The 21142-nt window shown below is 37.0% G+C and overlaps 1 protein-coding gene across 2 annotated transcripts in view; it reads right to left on the reverse strand.

Moving 5' to 3' along the window:
* Positions 1-712: 712 nt before the first annotated feature.
* The window catches only part of LMBRD1 (LMBR1 domain containing 1), an 80182-nt gene continuing 59752 nt past the window's right edge, over positions 713-21142 (reverse strand). For both annotated transcript variants that reach the window (XM_037392159.1, XM_037392157.1), the window contains exons 14-16: positions 16361-16436; positions 1856-1947; positions 713-1697 (exon numbers count right to left, since the gene is read on the reverse strand). In XM_037392159.1, coding sequence (XP_037248056.1) covers positions 1578-1697; positions 1856-1947; positions 16361-16436 — 288 coding nt within the window. In that variant the 3' untranslated portion in view covers positions 713-1577. The remainder of the gene's footprint in view (positions 1698-1855; positions 1948-16360; positions 16437-21142) is intronic.

The raw sequence follows: 21142 nt of genomic DNA on the forward strand, positions 1-21142 counted from the left end.
AGCGTTCAGCTAATTCCAGTCAAAGGGAGCTCAGGCTGCCCAGTCAAGCTTCAGCACCTACTACCAGTGTTTGAATACATTTCTGTCCTTTTAAATGTCTTCATAGCAAACAGACTGGTTGCTATTAGTTGAGTAGACTTGACTGCATATTTGCAGCTTATGATTAAGCTACATCAGACATTCTTCCAGGTTGCCACATAAACGTGTATATTATTGGAGCAGTCAGTACAGAAGGCTTGTTAGAAGACTTCAAGGGGTTCTTTTGTTCCTGTAAGAGTCCACGCATCTGTTCCCTGTGTTCATACATTAACTAAGCAACTCACCCAAGACTTCTTGAAAGATTGAGACTAAATTAAAGTTCAGAGGTTCTTGAGAACCTGCTGTTCTGAAATACTGGAGGAAGAGGCAGACTGTTTTTGAAATAACTGAACAGAAGCTTGTCAGTTTTAAGGTTTGAAAACACATAAGCAGGACATTAATAATTCCCCTACATTTCTATAACTATTTAACAGCTTGTCTTAAAAAGATTATCTAAGTTATGTTTTCATGTGCTTACATGAACTATAGTTTCCCTCAGGTAGCATTATAAGTTTAAAAATCTGTACCTGTAAACATTTTCCTCTTTCAGAGTCTGTCAAAGGATATCTGAAGATATTTTTCAGCCTTAGAAACACAGTTCTAACTATATAGCTAAAACATTACAAAGACAACATGAATGACAAAAGCATTTATGAACTGTGTTTATATAAACATTGGCTTATAAACAAGTTGACAACATTGACATTAAATATTGAAAAGTTAAGACAATTTCATTAATGAGAAAAAGTTAGAAATTAATCATATCCTAGTAATAACCAATGGCACCTGACAGTTTCAGAACTGAGCTGTACTAAAACACTGAAACAATCCTGCATGTTGTCACATACACTAATGATTTCCTTTGATAGGGCAAAGGCCACCTCATACTTGAAGATTCCCACGGTAACTCAGTGGAGATAACAGTATGAAAATGACTTATTCTTCACAGACTGGGAAACACACCACATCAGTGGATGTTTTTGGCATACTTTAAATACAGTCTCCTGTTAGCTATAGTTTTATACGGGAATCCCAGAAATGCCAGCAAGACTAATGCAAAAGTTAAGTCACATCCTTCTGAAAGTGTGAACCTCATCTAATTCTTTCTAGCAATGTTTGCACCAGCTGTTTTGCAAGACTTTAGCTGGTTTTGTTTATGAGCTTGAATAGAAGAGTCCTACAAGTTAGGCATGGAAGCATAAGAAAAATGAAGTTCACAGAAAACCATCATGAATGATGAAACAGTTCACAGTATATATCAGAAAGTTACATATACGTTTAATCATAAACAATATTTTCTCTCTATATATATTATTCAAACCCAGTTTCGGTATTTGTTCTGATATAACAGTGATACTCAGTTTACTCCTTTAAGTGAGCACACTTATTTCCTCTATTTTTACAGGTGCAAGGATGCTTATTTGGATACCAACTCCACATAAGTATGACTTTCAACATAACTTTAAATAACATTTTTCCATCTTGAAGGCAACATTTCATTAATGGTAATAAGCAGACAGTTCATCATCACTCGTGTCTGAATCATCTTCATCCACTTCACCTTCAATGACTGATTTCTTGCCTTTGCAGCATGAAACAATCAATCCAATTAAAAAGACCTGCAAATTTAAAATAGTAAAAGTTACTATTGTTCAATTCAGGGCCATACAAGAACAACAAATGTAAATCAAAATGACAGTGTGGTGATGCAAATGACTCAATGACAACTGTAAATTATCCAACTTAATTCAGCAATGTCTATAACCCAAGTACTTACTGCAATGAATGCCCAGTTCCCAAAGTAATAGGCAGCGCTGAAGAACCAAAATTTATGAAGAAAGAGGTATGTCCGAGTAACAATACACTGATCTAAAAGAAAAGCCAACAGTACAAATTAATATGATAATTCCAATTTATAAGATAATTCAACAGATTTGGAGAGTATTCAGCTCTCAAGAACAGTTATACTTCATTAAGTCAAATTAACTCTCCTCTACCAAGAAGCTGTACATTGTTATGGGTGAGTGAAAGTGAAAACAGGTAACACGAAGAGTTACACAGGTAACCTTGTTACTATTGGGTACAAATTCTCCTGCAGAAGTGTCAATTATTGCCTATTCTGACAGAGCCTAGTTATTCATTTCCTGTGTTAGATAAACTGCAGCCACACGAAGGAAATACAAAGCTGATTCTGTATTAAAAAACAGATTGTACTTTGAAAAAAATTTCTCTCTACCAGGATTGCATAAGTTTTGCAAACGTCGAAGTCAGGTACACTGCTCAGTTGTGTAGGTAAAAAAAATCCCACCACATACTGGGCCTTTTGTGACCCAGATAGATTTTATCAGTACTGTCAGCTCTTAGATACAAATTAGCCCTCTGCTTTCTCCCTCTCCAATACTATAAATACAGGCACACCTAAAAAATACTACATATGTATTCCTCTCATTAACAAAGTGGCATATTTGAACTGAATTAAGAATCAAATTGTCAAGGCATTTTTAAGACTGCAGACAGCATCAGAGCTTGTATGGCACACTGAGCCTGTATCATTCAACAGATCATGTCAGAGGGTGGCTAGCAGGACACGCAACCCAGCTGACAAATATCTCCAGTACCAGGAGGGGTGCACTGAGTCCATGCTAAGGTATAACACAATCCCTTGTTTTCCTCATTTATTTCAAACCCCATCTAAATCCTATTTCAGAGCAAAAATTGGTATCTAAACAACGTGAACACCAGAGAAAGTGAGCAACCCAGAATCTGTCTGTTCTTCCCTCAGTTCTGATGCTGCTGGAAATACCCACTAGGTGCAGTTAAAGCACAGACTTCCCACCTCCTAAAGTGGTGAGTGATATGCTGCTGCTCAGATGGCTGCTAAAAGTTAAACTATACAACATAACCTAGCAAGCTGTCAATCTTCAGTTTCTGAAGATAAATATTTTATTTAAACATTCAACTTGCACATTAGATAACAAGCTGCTATAACAATACCACCACATACTATAGCTTACTAGGTCCTGGGGAGAGAAAAGGTGGGAGTTAAGGACAGGTCTTTTCCAGGACAGTGTGCCTCTTGACCTTGCCAACATGATCCCCCAAAAATCAAATCCCTACTGTGTCGAGAATGACTATATCTGAACAGAGAAACAGCTCCATTCCTTCAGCAGTTGTCCAATGACTTATACTTTATAAAACTAACAGAATAATTTAAATCACTAAGTTAAATACTAATCTATGAAGCAGACATTTCTGGAATCCATTACATGGTATCAGCAGACAAAAAGGTTGAATTGGGATTTCAGAACTACTAGACAAAGGATATACACACAAATAGGCACATTCTGCAGATAATTACAATGCAAGACAGCTAAATTATTCTTTGTTTACTCTGAGGGTGGCAGAGCACTGCAACAGGCTGCCCAAAGAGCTTGTGGAGTCTCCTTCACTGGAGACATTCAAAACCTGGATGTGATTCTGTGCAGCCTGTTCCAGGTGAACCTGCTTTAACAAGGGTTCGGACTAGATCTCCAGAGGTCCCTTCCAACCCCAGCCATTCTGTGATTAGAGAAATCATACCTCCACTAGCAGAGAACAAAAGTACAAGGAAAGAATCTGGTTTCCTGGTTTTACACACCAAATCTCAGTTATGGAGAGGAAAATGATTTTTTTTTTCCTACCCCCTGTTAAACACCAGACAATAGTACCTGCCCTACAAAAGAGGTAAAACACTGTAAAGTAGCACACCACTCACAACATCTCATTATTTGCTAGCATGACGTGTCCATAGAAAAGGCGATGTTTCCGACAAAGTACGAAATGCCAGTAAAGTGAAGATGCTTCGTAAGTGCAGATAGTATTGCCAACACAATCTGCAGCTCTCCAGCTAGTTACTTGAATTAAAAAACAGCTATGAGACTTTCAGATGGCTCTCTACAATAATTGGGTTAAGCAGATGATGGTAAATATTTTAGAACAGTTTGACCTTCAAAAAACATTTCTGTGGAATGTGTCACAATTTCAGCTAACTAAATTTTAGTTATTTCTTTTGAACTAAGATAATACTCAATGGGCTGGCATGATATTTTTAATTAACTTATTGCTCTATATGCCATAATTTCGAATAAGTTACAATGAATAACCAAAATTAAGATAACTACTTGTTATCCAGAACGATCACTGTGACTGTTACTAACATATCTTGATCATTTGGAACAAAAGAATACATGGAAAGCTACCAAGCCTCCGATAGATAACTGCCACCACTTTCCGAATACAGCATATTATGTAGTGCTGACCCAGCAAAGCCAAACAGCCAACATTCAAGACAAAGTTTTTTTAAACAAACAATGACAAATGCCAATAACCATGACCACCAGAAGAGTCCACTATATTTCAAGTCCACTGATTAAGTTTTCCATTCTGGTGAATTAGAGAATCCTTAGGCTCAGTGTACTAATATTTTAAGACAAAGGCTTCTTCCAAGAATTGAATTAGCTAGTTTAAGATGAACTAAAGGGACAAACAAATCTTTCTGTTTATCTGTTGATAAACAAATCTTAAAGCCTAAGAAATGTCACACACTGAAACCTCAAATAGTGAGAACTTACAGATAACGAAATCTGTCATTTCTACGTCTCAAAATATAGCATGCTTTCACAAAAGCCTATAGGAGGAAATAGTTTCTTAGGGAAGAGTTACAAATTGTTGTGAATAATGTAATCTGAAAACACTGGCCATTCTTTGGGAGTCAATACTGAGGTGCACACTTGTTCTATCTCTTCATTAATCAACTGGACAAATAAACAATTGCATCCTCGGTAAATCTGTACATCAAACTAGGGAGAAGCAAGGAGCAGAGGCCCAACACACTAAACAGTAAGATTCAGAAGCAGCCTCTTTTACCAGCCCCTTGAAATAGTTTAACAGAGACAAAAGTCCTGCACCTGCAACAAAGTGACACCAAGCAATAGTGCAGGCTGAGGGCGGACCAGATACAATGCAGCTTTGCAGAAAGTGACCTCCTATCCCAGTAGGCAAACAGAACATGTAGTTACCGGTGTTCATCTGCAACTCAAAAATGTAACTGAACACCAGGCTTCCCTAATGGGGGTAGAGGCAACTGGTCCAGGGAAGCGATTGCTTTCTTCTATTCAGACTGGAACTGCATCTGCCACTGCCATTTTGGGCTCCCCAGTAAGAAAGCAGCATTTAACATACTGGAGCAAGTCCAGCAAGGGATCACTGCAACAGCTACGATGCACAACATACAATGACTATGTGTTTGTTTAGCTTGAAGTGTTTGTAGGTATGTCTTACTCCTACCTCTGCTATCTATGGGGGTCTAGAAAACATAGGGCAAGATTCTCCCTAGACCTGCACAAGAAAAGAACAGATGACAGATCTGCAGAAAGAAAAGTTTCACCATTAGCATAGGTAAACATGGAAGCAGGCTACCCAAAGAATTTTCAGAATCTAGATCTGTGGAGACATTCACATCTGGATGGACCTGAGCAACACTGCTGCTCTTGACCCTGCTGGGGGGTTGGACCTGACTACTTCTTGAGGTCCCGTGTGCGCTCAAAATCATCACAGTTCACATTACATGAAGGTAGATAGAGACAACAGACAGATCTATCATTGAACACTATTTTGGATGGAAAACCCAAAACGACAATGAGAACGTGATCCACAAACAGATGAGGTTTACATACCCTACTTCAAGCAGAACCCAGGTTTTGGTTAAAATACACTCAAAACTACGTCCAAAAGGAAAACCTGCAGCTTTACTGTGCTAGAACGTACCGGCATTGCATACTCCAAATCCTTAAAGCACTGACAGTATGGCTTCAGGTATCCAAGAAAACTTAGTGTGTCACAATGCCCTGCTGTCAATCATTCAAAAGTTGTGTTGCAAAAAGCAGCTGCTGCTTGCAGTCCAACTTGCAAACTGAACTTCAAGAAAGGGTTTAATGTGTTTCTGAACTTGAATTATACATCAAGTTCCAAAAGGTTTGACATTTCACCTGGAAAAGTGTAATTAATGGGAAACCTGCATTTCTTCTTACAGGCATTACCTTCTGGGCCTGCATCTGGCTTCACAGTTTAATCATCTAACTTGGATAGGAACATTTATATGGGATGATGGTTAATGCACAGCTCTGGTACCTCAGATACAGCAGCACTTCAACAGCTGTGACATCTTAAACATTCTTTCTAGGGTTTTGTTGATTTCCAGATACTTCTCATCATGTTACTGAGATATGAGACCCATTTTACTCTATGCTTTATTTGGGTTATGTGACTTAAGACAAGCAGCATCTTATATCACAGAATGAACAAAATTCCTAGTCAGTTATACATTACAATAAAACAAGTCAACTGCCTCCAAATTGTTTTCAAAGATGCTTATATTTTTTTACTACGGCTTTCCTGCAACAAAGCTAAAATGCACTTTTACAAATAGAACAAACATCTAGAGCAAGCGCAGTTGGCTTTGGATGCTGTAACTCATGAACACAGCTGGATACACAACTCCTAAACACTTTCCTAGATGTTATCTGGCACCTACAAGTAGTATTAATATTAATGTTTCTCTCTGCCATGCTGTATCCATATTTCAAAGAATGTGAGAAAAACATACGGTTCCTATGGACTAAGCCGGCATAGGGCAAAGACTTCAGGCTTAAGAACAGCCTTAGAAACATGCCTTTACTTACCAGAAACTAAGCAACATCAGAAGATGGAGCAGCCTTTAGATTATCTTACATGAAAGATCCACGATAGCGAGTGTTTTGCTGGATGGTAGAATGATTCCCAGATAGGTATGCCCCTTTAAGCAAGCCACTAAGATAAACTAAGGGCTCTGACAGAGCCTTATTATTTTTATAATTGGCAAAATTTTCTTTGCAGCATTATATGTAATGCTTTCTCAAAAACCAAAAAAAAGGAATTTTCTTGATTGGACAGCTCATCTTGGACAAGAATAGTGTGTTGTAACTCAGATCACTTATGAAAGACTACAGAAATGCATAATACCCATGGACTGGCTATCGAATACACAGAGTAGGAGTTCTATTATTTGATCGTCTTGCAAGTCAACATTTCACTAGAGAAATCATGCAAAGTGCTATAGTCAATTTATAGTAATCAAACTGACAAAAAAGTTAAACTTCGCCTGTACAAAGAAACTGCACAAGGAAGTTAATGGCCCATAAAAAACACATGATACTTAAACTAGGTAAGAAACTAAGTGACATCTAATGGTGTAAGACCCATACAGCCATATTCCATATTCATCACTACTGTCCAATTAATTTTTCTTTTGAGAAGCAATGACACTTGCATTTCCAGCCTAAATACCCAATGAGTGACCAGAATTCCTTTTGACCAGAAGGGACTGCTACAGTCCTGTAAGCAATCCTGAGACGCATGTACTTTATATAGTGAGGATATATCAAGCTGTAGCCCTATATATAGTACAATTTTTCACATTTAATTTCAAATTTAATAAAAAAAAATCAAACAAAATAGTCAAAATCAGCAGCAAGTAATAAAATTTAGAAAGAAATACTTGGGTAAAGATTGTAACCTCAAGAGAGAACATGGACTTGTTTCTAGGTCTGCCTTTGGTCACAGACCAAACTGTTCAGATGGACAAGACTAAATAAGCTTCATGAGTCTTCAGATATTAGCAGATATATCAGAAGTTTTGAAACTACAAGTTTCCCTCTTACTCTTGTTCCTATCATCTCACAGCTCAACATCTTCATCCACATTGCTCTAAGTGTTAATGTTAAGGTCACTCCAGGACTTCCAATGACTTTGTGTTTAAGACTGTATTTCATGTATCGCTTCCACAGGTTTCTCTGGAAACAGATTCATGGAGTGCCAGTAACAACTGCCCCCAGCCACAAATGCAAAGTTGTTGGCTAAAGAGGGGAAAAAAGACTATGTTCTTAGCTGCCTGTTACTCAGCAGTTTGTACAAAAGTGATTTCTCACATTCTGTTTGAGCACATCCACATTTTTTCCATATTCTTCTCTGCTGTAATATATACACACACACAAATTAATACTTGCCTCATTCAGCTCTTGAGCCTGTATCATCACTTCATAATCCAGCCCCTCTGCTACTGCTTCTCTAGTTTCATTAGCTAAAAATCAATCTGCTTTACACGTGTTTCCCTTGGCTAACTTTTCCCAGAAGTTGCTTAAACAGTCAAGTTATTGCTCTTTCAGCTTTCATGATCATGAAAGTATTACAGAGCTTCAAGCACTGCTTGTCCCAAGGTTAACTCTGCAACAAATTTACGCCTTTGATCCCATATCAGATCGAAAAGTATGTTGAAAAACATACAACTGGAATTGGTTCACTCACTTGTAGTGAGGATCTGAAAACATTTCCCAGCTGGTTGTATGTAGCTACAATAGCTCCCCATTTAAGAGATGTGAATCACTAAGCTTCCAACATTTCAGGCTGACAGCACTTTAAATTACTACAGTGCACTACAGAAGCATGAGTATCAAATCACTCTGATGTTAAACAATAGTTTGCAGCTCTCTGTAGACTTTTTAAATATAATTTTAACATACAAGCACAAAAAGCTGCCTGTCATTTCATCCCAGTTGTTTGGTTTTGGTTGGTTTGTTTGTGGGGGTTTGGGTTTTTTTCCCCCTCAGCTGGAAGTGGTAGTGAGATAGCACCTAAGAGACCTGTACAGACCAAAAGTCTAGCTGGACAAAGTCTAGTACAAAACCCTACCTTATTCAACAGGAACTTCTCACTAGGTTTGGAATCAAATCCTGCTAAAAAAAAGATTTGGCAGGCTAAGGAGAAGCCAGGAACTAATGAGGAACCTGGAAAAACTATTTAGGACAAGTCATCATCTAGGAGGCAAACTCTTCAGTGACTCAAGTTACAGATAAGTTGCATCTGATAACTCATATTGCATATCTGCAAATCAAACCCAATCTAATATAAACCTAGACAGCCAGAAAAATTATGTAAACAATGTGAATCAGGCTGTTTTGTAACCAATAAGTCTGATTTTGTAGCAAGATACAAGTCTGAATAACCAATAGCTATTTGCAGTTACTTTGCAGTACATTAACTACTGCAGCAGTCATACAACTTCTTGATGATAATCACACACTGTAAGCGTTTACATTCAATGGCTCAAGAATCTGCAACTCCCATCAGGGCTAGCAGGACTTCATAGCATACGGAGGCTTCCAGTAAGATCCTCCAAGATTTTTTGCTGAAAGAAAAGAGTCACTAGTCAGTTTCAGAATGCTAAATAATGAGAACAAAGTCCTACTGAGCTATCTGGGCCACACAACCATCTTTGGGTTTTTTTTTTTTTTCCCCTCCCAATAGTCAAATTTAAATGAAGTGGCATGTATGAACAGGAAATACCGAACTTAGTTGCAGAAAAACTGTACTAGATCTTACAAACAATGAAGCACAAACAAACTTCAGCCAAACAGTCAGGAGTTCTCACCAATTCCCTCTATAAATGCAAAGAGTCTATCAGTCTCATTTCGCCATTTTAGATTTTGAGTTCATCCTAGCACAGCTATGGCATTACAATGGAAAATTGCACCCAGCTATAAGGTTTCTATTTCAGTCTGGTTTCAAAGAATCTGTGAGGGTGCCAAGATTTGCATGTATTAAAAGACTGGAGGAAAACCATTTAATGAGATTCAAAGAGCTAAACCTGTTAATCTCATTTTTCATACGTTTAAAGGATGATTGATTTTAATGTTTATTAAATACCTTCAAGTGAATAAAATACTACTACTACAAGGCTAAGTGCATAGTGAAAAGCTACAGAATTAACCAATGACTGAAGTCTGAAACCACGTTAATTGCAAACAGAGATAATGTCCTTTTTTTGCTGGGAAGCAATAAGCCATTGGATCAATCTGCAGAGGAGAAAAAAAAAAAAAGTGTTCTCTGTTCCTGTTGAAACTAGATACCTTTTGAAACATTACGTACAATTTAGGTTAATTACAAACACTGGCCAGATTCATTAGGACACAGGCCATATAATTGATACTTCTTGCCTTGAAATCACTGACTTGAAATTTGAAGTTCTGCAAGAGGTGTTTTCTGAGTCTCCCTTGAGCATCTTACTTTTAAGTAACTCGAGGCACACAATTCTTATTTTGAAGACAGAGGTACTGATAAACTTCAAAGGCAATACCCTAGCCTTCAACATGGATGCAAGATTCCAGAAAGCAAGCAGCCAATGGACAGCATAACCTATCATTTTCATTCTAATCAGAACACTTTGTTAGCAATCTACCGCATTTTCCAGTATCAGCTTAGTACAAGCATAAAGCTTACACCAGTTCAGACTTCTTTAAACTATATTATACTACATGATGTTCAATGTTAACCTCATTTTTGTCACATCCTTTCTACATGCCTCATACTGTCTTTAGCTGACCGCTAAGAAGGATGTCCATCATTTGTGAGAAGGATTCGCTGTTTTCCCCATCCTGAGATCATACTACATGGAAAAGAATTTGGAGAATGGGGAGAAAGAGGATATTTTCAACACAGTAATCTTGACTTCTATATCTTTACATGGATTACCTCATATTCTGTCCATAGACAGAAGCAGTTATAGCCAGCTAACACTTAAAGAAGCATTACAAAGTAGGGCAACTTTCAGTGCTAGAAATCTTTGCTTATTCTCTGGAGAACAACAACAAAAAAAAATAATAAAAAATTATGACTATCATTAAAAAGTCGAACTTAAAAGACACCAATGCCGAATTCTTTTAAATGAGTTGGATATGAATTAGTGATTTTCTCATTAATGATGGTCTGAAAACAATGGCTTCCTTCCCATCCTTTCCCGTCTTCTGCCTCCTTCAGACACGAGTTACAATGCATCTGACTAATCCACAGTCAGTTTTGTCTCTCACAGTTCAGCTGGATGAATGACATTGGATTGAGTAAATCTTATCTAGCTGCAGGACATGTATTAGGCAGTGAAAAAGACCACCTTCATGAATTGATCCTTTCTAAATCCATTGGGCAAGCCATATCTGAAGATGGATGGGAAACATCTGTACGTAGCTTCAACAGCTGTAGTTACAGGTTGCTATCTAAGTTTTCTGCATGGCTGTTCTTGAGCATGTTATTAGTGAATTCATCAGCTGTCACCAAGTAAAGATTATTTGATTACACCAACAGAAGCAGCTCCCAACAAACCACTGAAAATATTTCCAATACACGTATCTAATGTTTCTCAGCAATTAAAAGATTTGGTAGCATTGCTACTTAGAGAGGCCAAATATGATGTCTTCTTTTGGTAAGAAAACTACCTTTAATAAAAGGATCATTTTGTAGATAAAGTATTAGAAAGTTTCTTACGCTCAGTTCATTACTTCTTTTAAGAATGGGTGCATACCCCTCAATCCTTTGTAAGGAGCTTCCACTCTTATTCCAAAATGCTAATATCAGAGCATCTCACTTTACTGTTAGGCTTAAATCCAAACAAACAAACTATGATGTTGATCCAAGAAGAAAATACGCAATTGTTTACTGCTAAACTCCATTTAGCCATTCAGCATTTCATAAACACAGCCTCTCTTCTCTCTGCAGTTACAATCTCTTGGCAGGAGAAGTAGTTCAGAGCTGCTCATATCTGTCTGCAGTGGTGGGGTACAGAAAAAAGAGTAGGAATTTAAGTTTCTGCAACTGCACATCCACAAACAATGTACTGCAGAAAGAGATTTAGAGCACCCTTAGCTACTCACACTCTTGACAGTTGATGAACAGGGCTTTCTGCAGTCAAACATGCACAGTTGTGCTTATTTACATTGACTTTTCATGATTATAGAGGATTTCAAAAGTATTAGGCATAAGTAAAGCTTCAGGGTAAAGTATTACTAAGGTCATTCAGTAAGCTAACAAGAAAATAAAGTCCTCACTAAAATCCTCATTTAGACTTTTTGTGAAGCATTTTATAACTTGGCAAATTCATTTAAAACAACCATTTGGAAAAGGTAATCTATGGTCATAAAATATTTCATACAAGATTACGAATACTGAAGCTTCTGAGCAACTGGCTTGTGCTTTCACTTTGCACACCTCCTGGATTTCTCTGAAGGAAAAACAAAGAATATGCTCTTATTTTTGGCATTCGTATTTGGGGTTCCTTTCCAGCTTGAGTAATGTCTACATCTAATCTTTGTACATGCTAAAATAAAGCCTGAGATCTTGCACTAGTTGACTGCCAGCTGACAAGAGAGTCCTATAAAATGACAAAGATAATTAGCACCATAAGTCCTGCTCAGTTCAAAGCCTTAGAAATGGAAATAACTTTTTTTCTTTCCCACTTTACATGGAGTTGGAGTAACTGCAGGTCTACACGAAAGACCCAGTAGATACTGTCGTGAGCATTTAGTAGGCCTTGGGTAAAGCTCATTTCCCCAACTAAGGAAATGAGACAATCCAAGGGGGATTCATAGCATGTTACGCATTTAAAGCAAATGATAGTTTTAAAACAGCTTTCATGGTTTTATGGTCTAGAAAGAGGCAGAAGATAGTGTTCATCAAATCTCAAAATAAAGGCTGGGAAAACTCTTGTATACAGGCTTGCAGCTGAGTCATTGCTCACTTGCATTAAGTCTCACTAAGCTGTTTATCTAAACCGATAGCAAAGTTTTCAATGCATTAGTGCAGCTACAAAAGTCTTAATCACGTAATTTAACTCCTTTGCTTGCCCTTATGGTCAATTGAACCATGGACCCAGCAGTGCAGCTGACATTAGTCCTTGAAAACAAGGATAAAATGAGGTCTTTGCCCAACTATATCAAATACTGAAAACTGATGCTTGTTTTGCCTATAACAAACATATTTAAGTTTGCTACTCCAAAAAGTTATTTTAAAAGCTTTTAAAAAGTCTATGTTAACAAGAAAAAAAGCCTTTTCTGCAGGATGTTAAAGTGTAACTAAGAAAAGGCACTTTGAGTTATAAGATGCAGCCTGTTCTACTTTTTGGCTTCTGTTCTGTTTCATGTAGTTATGCTATTACAGCTTCTGGCATTCAGTATGAAGCAGATTGACTTGCATAACAGGAGTAGAGACAAGCTTTGCTGCATGAAAGCAGAGAATATAATGCTAAAATCCCACAAATAATATACTTAAGCGTAAATACTTATGACTGTGGTTTTTATAAATTGTATTTTAACTGTCCTATGTTTTTCCAGGAAGTGTAATTGCCCTTTTCATCAAGCCATACGCTGGTTTGAAACATGTATGGAAAACACTACTCATTAAAGTCTGAACTTTTAACAATATTTAAGTTTTGGAAGGTATTAGTTGCTACAAGATCAGATCAGGTCTCTTCTTACCATCTCAGAAAGAAAAAAAAAAAAAGTATTTAGTTACAGTAGAAATGATATCTACAACATCTGAGTATTCAATAAGACAGAGCAGATTGCTATAAGCTTATCTATTAGCACAGCCACCAAAAGGTCATAACTTTTCTTATGTTTAAGGAAAAACACCTGTTAGAATTAATTCAGTTTAAATAAAACAAAGTGCTGAGGAGACAAATCAATATTTGCATTTAGTTCCAGTCCAGTGGTTTATGGAAGATAAAATCCTAGGACCAGAAGTCAATAAAAGCTACAAGTGCTTGGGCAACCCTTATCTTAACTTTAAATTAGTTGCATCTATTTTTGCTCTGTGTCTATCCTTAAACACAAGAGAAATTATATTTTATATAAAAAAAATCTGGTTCCTACCTTAGAAAAAGTTGACAATAAACTTGTTTCAATCTGATCACAGAGCATAAGAGTAGCATCTACAACAGTTATTTCCATTAGTTTTCATTATTGTTATTAAAAATGTCAGGTATTCCAAGGCAAGCATTACATTTCCACTTTCTAAAACTGACTTGATAAAATAGTGAAGAAGTGTTTTCCTTAATACAACTTCAAAAGGTAAGCATTACAAAAGAAAGTTTGCCTTCATTCATAAAAAAACCACTTTGATGACCTGACCATATTTGTAGCTAGCGGAACTCCACCTTAGCATTTTGATCACATTAACGTTCACATTTAAGAAACAGCCATCCATCTTTTACGTACACTAGGCTAGCATAGGACAGCATATCAATACCTTCTCCACCTCTTTCCTATCAAGAAAAAGGACATGACTCAAAGATACCCAGTGCAATAACATATTAATAACGCAAACCAAAGCCATCATTTTCACAAGCCAATTCTTGTGTTCAGCACATCAGAATGTTAGTTTTAAGCATCGGCTAATATTGTTTCCATTGATCAAAACAAATCAGGAAAAAAAAAAATCAATGCAAAGTATTCAAAGTACTCAAAAAAATAGTCATCAAGCATAAAAGTAGTTTGCAGAAGTTTATTTCAATCCAACCCCAGTTCCTATGACTAAGCAACAAAGTCTGAAGAAATCAGACTATTTAGTTTCTCCCAGAAGAGTCAGGACTAATGAGCTTGTCAATGCCAGTGAGTATATTCTTCTCCCAGCAAATACTAGCCAAGCCGAGAAGCTGTTTACAAGCAACAAAGATCTATACAACCTGCTCAAAGTGATCTCATTTGAGAGATGACAGATTTTGCTTTTTAAATCTGCTGCAGAACAGTAACTATTTTTAATCACAAAAAACATGGGAGCTGAAATTCAAAGCATCAACACTTAAAATTGTATTAAGTCTAAAAATTATCATCAAAAGTAAAGGTGGATTAATGATTTTTGAACTATGGAGGAGACAGGAGAAAAAAAAAACCAAAACCAATCCCCCTTGGGAACAAGATGAACCACCACAATACTACTAGCATCTACTTACTAGATGTTTAAACACCTGGTTTGTGTTTATGAGTTTAAACACGAGGGAACCACCTTGCAAAAGAGACCATAGCTTGATAAGACTGGGAACAATGACCTAATGATCCAGTTAACTCCACTAGCACAGAAATTGTTTAAAAATTAAGTATTACTTTCCCAATAACAGAAGTAGAGAAAACCCAAGGAGCTGCTAGATCTTCTAGAAGCACAGTCCGAATTTAGCAGTTTACAGAAACACCTGATAATAAAGATAATACAGGACAACTATTTATCTTTTCTATCAACAAAACACCGTCAAGCCTGCTTTATAGGTCTATAAATGCATACATAACTCAATTCCTTTATACGGAGAAGCAGAAAGTTTGCCCAGTGAGAACAGTTGAAGCGCTTTAGCCTGAAAAAATCTGGACCATCTGAAGGCCATAAATCTTTTGCCAAGATCAATTTTTTTAAAACAACAGACCAAAGCAATCAATAAAATTGATGGTGACCTTAAACAGCAGTATCAGTAATGCAATGGGTAGTGCAAATCAAACTGCAAAAATTGTCTACATGCAGACAGAAAGGAAAAGGTAACATTATAAAAAACAAATCCAGCATGATTTCAAGTAGCTTTAATGTTTAGTTTTTTGGTGGTTTGTTTTTGTTTTTGTTTTTTTTTTAATGAAACCAGGGTAAAACTCATTTCCAGCTTTAGCCAAGTTTCATAGAAGAATAAAAACTAAACAAAACACTACCATTGTCTCAAAAAAAACCCCCATCAACATTAATGTCTGCATAGATGGAAAGTCAAGGAAAGATCCACAATTATCCATCTGCTTGCTAGTCACTACTCACAGCTGCAAAAAATCCACAGTACATCTTCTGCCCAAATGAATAGTTAAAAAGATATGGTTAATAACACAGATGAGCAAGATTTATACTGGATGTTATAGAGAATGATAAGTTAAGAATAACAGGATTACAGGAGAATAGCCTAAGATGTCTAGTTCCACTGGTACTGTTGCTTATGGAACAGCTCATTTACATCTTGAAAAATTGCAGAATTTTATCTGTCAAGTTGCACTGAGAATTTCAGATCCTAGTTTTCTTGAGTATGTTTGAAATTTAATAGAATACTTCTCTGCATGTATGTATGATAAACCTACATACTGAAGTGTCCCTTCAGCTACTAAACTATTCACTGGCTAGGGTTTACTTTTAAGGTCTTCTGCATAAATGTTAAAGCAAATGGGAGATTTTAAAGTTAACTGGCATGCATTATTACACATTATTTCTACCAAAACCCGTTGTTTCTTCAAATCAATTAAGCTGTAAACAAGCTGTTTTCTGGACATAGTTATACATAAAAGCTTTATATTAAAGCAAATCAAAGCCTTAAAGAGCTTAAGCAAGAACATATCACAAAAAAATATAAGAAATTAATTTATCTTACCTTCAGGTGCATCTGCATCACAGTCTTTAGATACAAATGTCAAATCCCTTGGCTGGCCATTTATTGTCTTATTAATCTGTGTTATAAATATGGAATATTAGTACACTAGTCTACCAGCAATGTTTTTCCATACACAATGATAATCCCTGAAACAAATATCTCCCAATATATAAAAAAAGGCTTTAACAGACATCTTACAATATTCAAAAGGCTTAAGATTGCATATACTGTTCAAAACCAGAGTAAGCTCTAAGTGGTACAACATTACTATTTCTAAATACGCTTTTATTTAGAAAAAAATTAATAGCTTGTGCTCTTTTTGAAGACCTGTAAAAATAAAAACGTCTCTGAAATTAAGCCTTCTAACTGTGCATAAAATGAATTTGGAATTCAACTTTGGTGATAACACCATGGAAGCGTCAGGTTTGCATAATGATAGCTAATACAGATTACTTCTATCCTAAAAGCCAGGTGATAGTAAACAATATACTCAAGATCGCCAGAGTGGAAGAAAAAAAATGATGCTGAACTACTGGAAACCCAGTATATACCTGTTTATGTGTCTCAAATCTTTAAAAATTGACTCTTTCAGAGACTACATGAACTCTTTACATATGACACTTTTGAGTAATCAGCGAATAATTTTATCAGAGTCCAATGCAAATCCTCTGTACTACACTGATTTCTTCATACAGTAATTCACTTCAAAGGCTCTCATACTTGCTACTGTAGCCCTCATGATTTCCTAAACAGGAGACCCTCTAAAGAAATCTGTAAGGGTCAACATCTTTTCTCCTTCAGGCTGTAGAAAATCTCTCTTGAAACCTACCAGAAATCAGCACAAGCCAGCCCATAAAACTAAGTCTCTCTGACAACTTAAGTGAGAAGGTTTATCAATATTAAGCAAATTCAGCTTTCACTCTGAACATTCAAAAGAGAAACAACCAAGTGTCTATCCTAACAAGCAGCAGTTGTATAAGCAGTTCACTTCATTCCATGCAAACACAGGCAAGCATGGAGGCCACCACAGTCTTAAAAGAAACTGATCCAAATAAGAGAATGATTAGGCAGAAGAACCAGGAACTAAAGTGGAACCAAAGTAAGAGGACAACGTATAGATAGAAACAACAGGATAAGAACAGAAGATGAAATGTCAATTATTCAGTGTACATTTAACAGTGTCCCATCTCCAGGGGGTATTCCAGCTGGCTGTCACCATCACCACTTACACTGCTCAGTGTGCTTCTCTCAAGAGAACAGCATTAATAGATTGTAGAATTTTACAGGGACATACAAAAAGCACAGAATGATCAGAATTTTGCCACTTCAAAGTTTTGGCATCCTTATCTTTATTCATTTTATTTTTTAACTAGTAGGAATTTTAAATACAACATGCAACAATAGCTAGACCTGTGGATTTCATTTGATAACATCTATGCTTTTTTCCAGGTCTGATATCATTCTTGTTCTCCATGAACACTTTTGTAATTTAAGACTTCTGACATATCTGGATTCAACTCCAAATGCTTTCATAAGCTCAAGGCACTGGGGCGTACCTTAGAGTCATAAACCCAACCTCTTTTTTCCCTAGCAATCCTTTCTTCTCTCCTACACAAGGCAAAACCTTGTCAAGGAGCACTGGAAATATTCCACCTTTTCACAACACAGACATGAAAAAAAAATGGAACATATTCCAAGCCAAAGATGTAAAGTAAAGGATTTTATAGTATAAACCCTTCCTAATAAAATAGAAGAACCACATTTGCCATGTTAAGAATGGTCATCTCATTAACCTGATCAGTTGAACACCATTTTCATTTTCACACAGATAGAAATTTTAACATTCAAATTAAAGATTCTTTAATATATGAATAGTATTACACAAAACAAACTGCACAAGTATTTGTTTTTTTTAAAAAAAGTCTTACACAAAGCTAACTCACACATGAAAAGTTGTGCCTGAATACCAACGCACACAGCAGGAGAAACATCAGAGGCACCCAAGTTGTAGTGATTTCCCAGAAAAGGTATGAGAGCTTTGCCCTTAACGCTGTCATCTCATACCTTTTGTATTAGCAACATGCACTTGAGGTAGAGCCCCTTTTGCCCTACAGGGCACGGAAAAGATGTGTAAGTGACAAGAGAGATGTGTCTACAGGACAATTCCTCAAAATAATTTACTTGGCATTATGCAGTACAGCACTCAAGTCTCAGACACTTTTAGTATGAGCATTGTCAGAGTAATACTCCAGCATTCCAGTTATTGTATCCAGTCCAAAGCTGAAAGCAGGATGCCTCAAGGACAAGCAGGAGACAAAACCAAATACAGTCACACTATGTGCTTCAAAAGCTGACAGATTTCAGGCACTTACGAAAATAGCAAGCTACCATATAAAGGGTTAGCCCTTTACACATTGTACCCTGTTACACATTTGTTCCTGGTTATGTTCAGGATCAAGAACTTAAAGATGGCAAAGTGTGTGAACAGATCTAAGGGATACTTCTGCATTCCTGGATGACAGCAGAGATACTCTGTGTCCTGCAGTTTAGCTCCACTCCTCTGAATCATCTATGTGAATGCTGAGGAAGGAAAGTGACCAATGCTACTCTGGCCCTCAACTGGGGAAAAGTATTAAGTGTCACCTACGGCAAATGTTGGCCTTTTAATTCTGGTCTGAATCACTCAAGTCTTACAGGTCCACTAGGTAGAAACATCAGCAAGCAGTGGTCCATCTTTCAGACAAATGGAAGAAAAAACCCTTTGGCCTCACTGAACATAAATACAAATTACACTCAAGTATGGGCGAAGTTATGTTTTTACTACAAAGCTGAGAGGAAGGCCTGTATGGGGACAGAACTCCTCACCTTTGTGAAAGGCTACAAAGACTCACAGCTGTTTAGCAGATGTTACACAGGTTGTCTTAAGAGATGAAAGCAAGCGTTCCTTGGTGTTTGAAGAGCTATGCAAGTTAACCAAAGCCCTACACAGGACCTCAGTTGGTAACGGCACCGTATCCAAAATAAACTTTAGAAGTTCTACAGACATCATAGCTGAAGAAACTTTCAATTAAATGGGGACGCGTGTTTTGAATACCCCAATGGTCAAAGAGTTAAATAAAGCAAGTAGCCCAGGTCTAGCTAACACTAATTGCCTCACAAAAGCTTCATTTTTCTACACATATGCAGTTATCAGGAAAAGTCAAAGCACTTCACAGTTAAAAAGTCAAGACTAACGGTCTCCAAAGGAAACAGTTAAAGATCCAAACAGGATTCTAACCTGTCTAATGCATCACTATGGGTTTCTGGTACAAATTAGTTTGACAGGTTACGAAATTGGGAAGTACTGTAGAGCAAAGAAAAAGGGAAAGTATTCCTTTTTATACACTGCCTTTCTATGACCCACCAGATTCTAACATACAGGTCACTGATATACAGCCTACTCATCCACTAAACTGACTTTGATTATTGCTTATTTATTCCTTAGTTCTATACAGTGTTGGTTACCAGTGGTGTTACTTTAAATAATGAAATTGACTGTGTTGTGTGAGCAATGAAAATCTAAAGTGTGCAAGCAAACTGGTGCATACAGCTTTCATCATCAGGAAGCTTGTCATGTGCACAAAAATGTATTTCACTTCTCCAGTTCCTGTCTATGCTCCAGGCCACTCCTGAGTTCCATAATAATCAATTCATAACTTTCCAGAACTTCTTCATAGCTAACATCCACAGAAAAATCTGCTGCTCCTCTACATTTTCTGCCACCATCTCTCTCCTCATCTCAAAATACAGAAATTTAACATCAGTTATCAGGGTAGTCAGACAGAGATAACGTGTCTGGTACATTATAAAAGATTATTTGAGAGGATGTTGTCTGAAAACCTTGTATTTACTTGGTATGCTGGAGAAGTCCAGATAGTTTACCAGCATACTCTATGTTTCTTGTTATTCTAACAATGAAACAGTTTCTACCCAAGTTATTTTATGCACTTTAAAACGCTTAAAACACAGCTTTTTAGCTTATGTCCCATTTCAAAGACACAAGATGCCTTTCTTGACCATAACATGGTTTTAATCCTCTAAATGAACAGTTTTAGCTCTACTCAACCATTCCAGCTACTCCTTGCAGTGCTAACCAGGATCGTATTTCAACAGCTGTTTGAATGACAGCACAGCCTCCCTAATGCTGTGATCCATTCTCCTGACCCTTTTCATTACAAACTATATATTTATGTTCAGATGCTATTTGTTATAAACTGCTAACATGCAAGTGTGTGTTGAGTCCCAATGTTTCTGCCCCCTCTCAATATACCCACTTTTTATTTTACTGAAACAACGCCATCCTATTCATGAAGGAAAACAAACTCCTAGCTACAGTCTCTCTTATTTGCTTTTCACTTCAATCTTTCATGTTATCTGCAAGCTTTATCATGAAGGATTCTTTCCCTCAGGTCACTGATAGGCTTAAAGGTTAGCTTGGTAGGATCCTTAATGAAATTGTCCTTCCCACCCTTCCACCCGCTTAAACCCCAAACAGCACACCAAAAGGTCTGGACTTCATTGTGCCTGAATATGAGCAACCAGTTCATCACCTAGTTAGCTCTCTGCATTTGCAAGATCAGAGCTAACAAAGCCCACACCTGTAGAATACCAGACCTTGGTAAACAGCTATCCATAAAAGGTCCCTATGATGTGTAACTTTGGACTTCCCCACAAGTATGCAGGCCTCCACTCAAACTAAGATGAAATAACATAATTATAAGCCTTCAGGTACAGAAAATGAAA

The sequence above is a fragment of the Falco rusticolus genome, chromosome 6 (assembly GCF_015220075.1).
Source record: "Falco rusticolus isolate bFalRus1 chromosome 6, bFalRus1.pri, whole genome shotgun sequence".
NCBI lineage: Eukaryota > Metazoa > Chordata > Aves > Falconiformes > Falconidae > Falco > Falco rusticolus.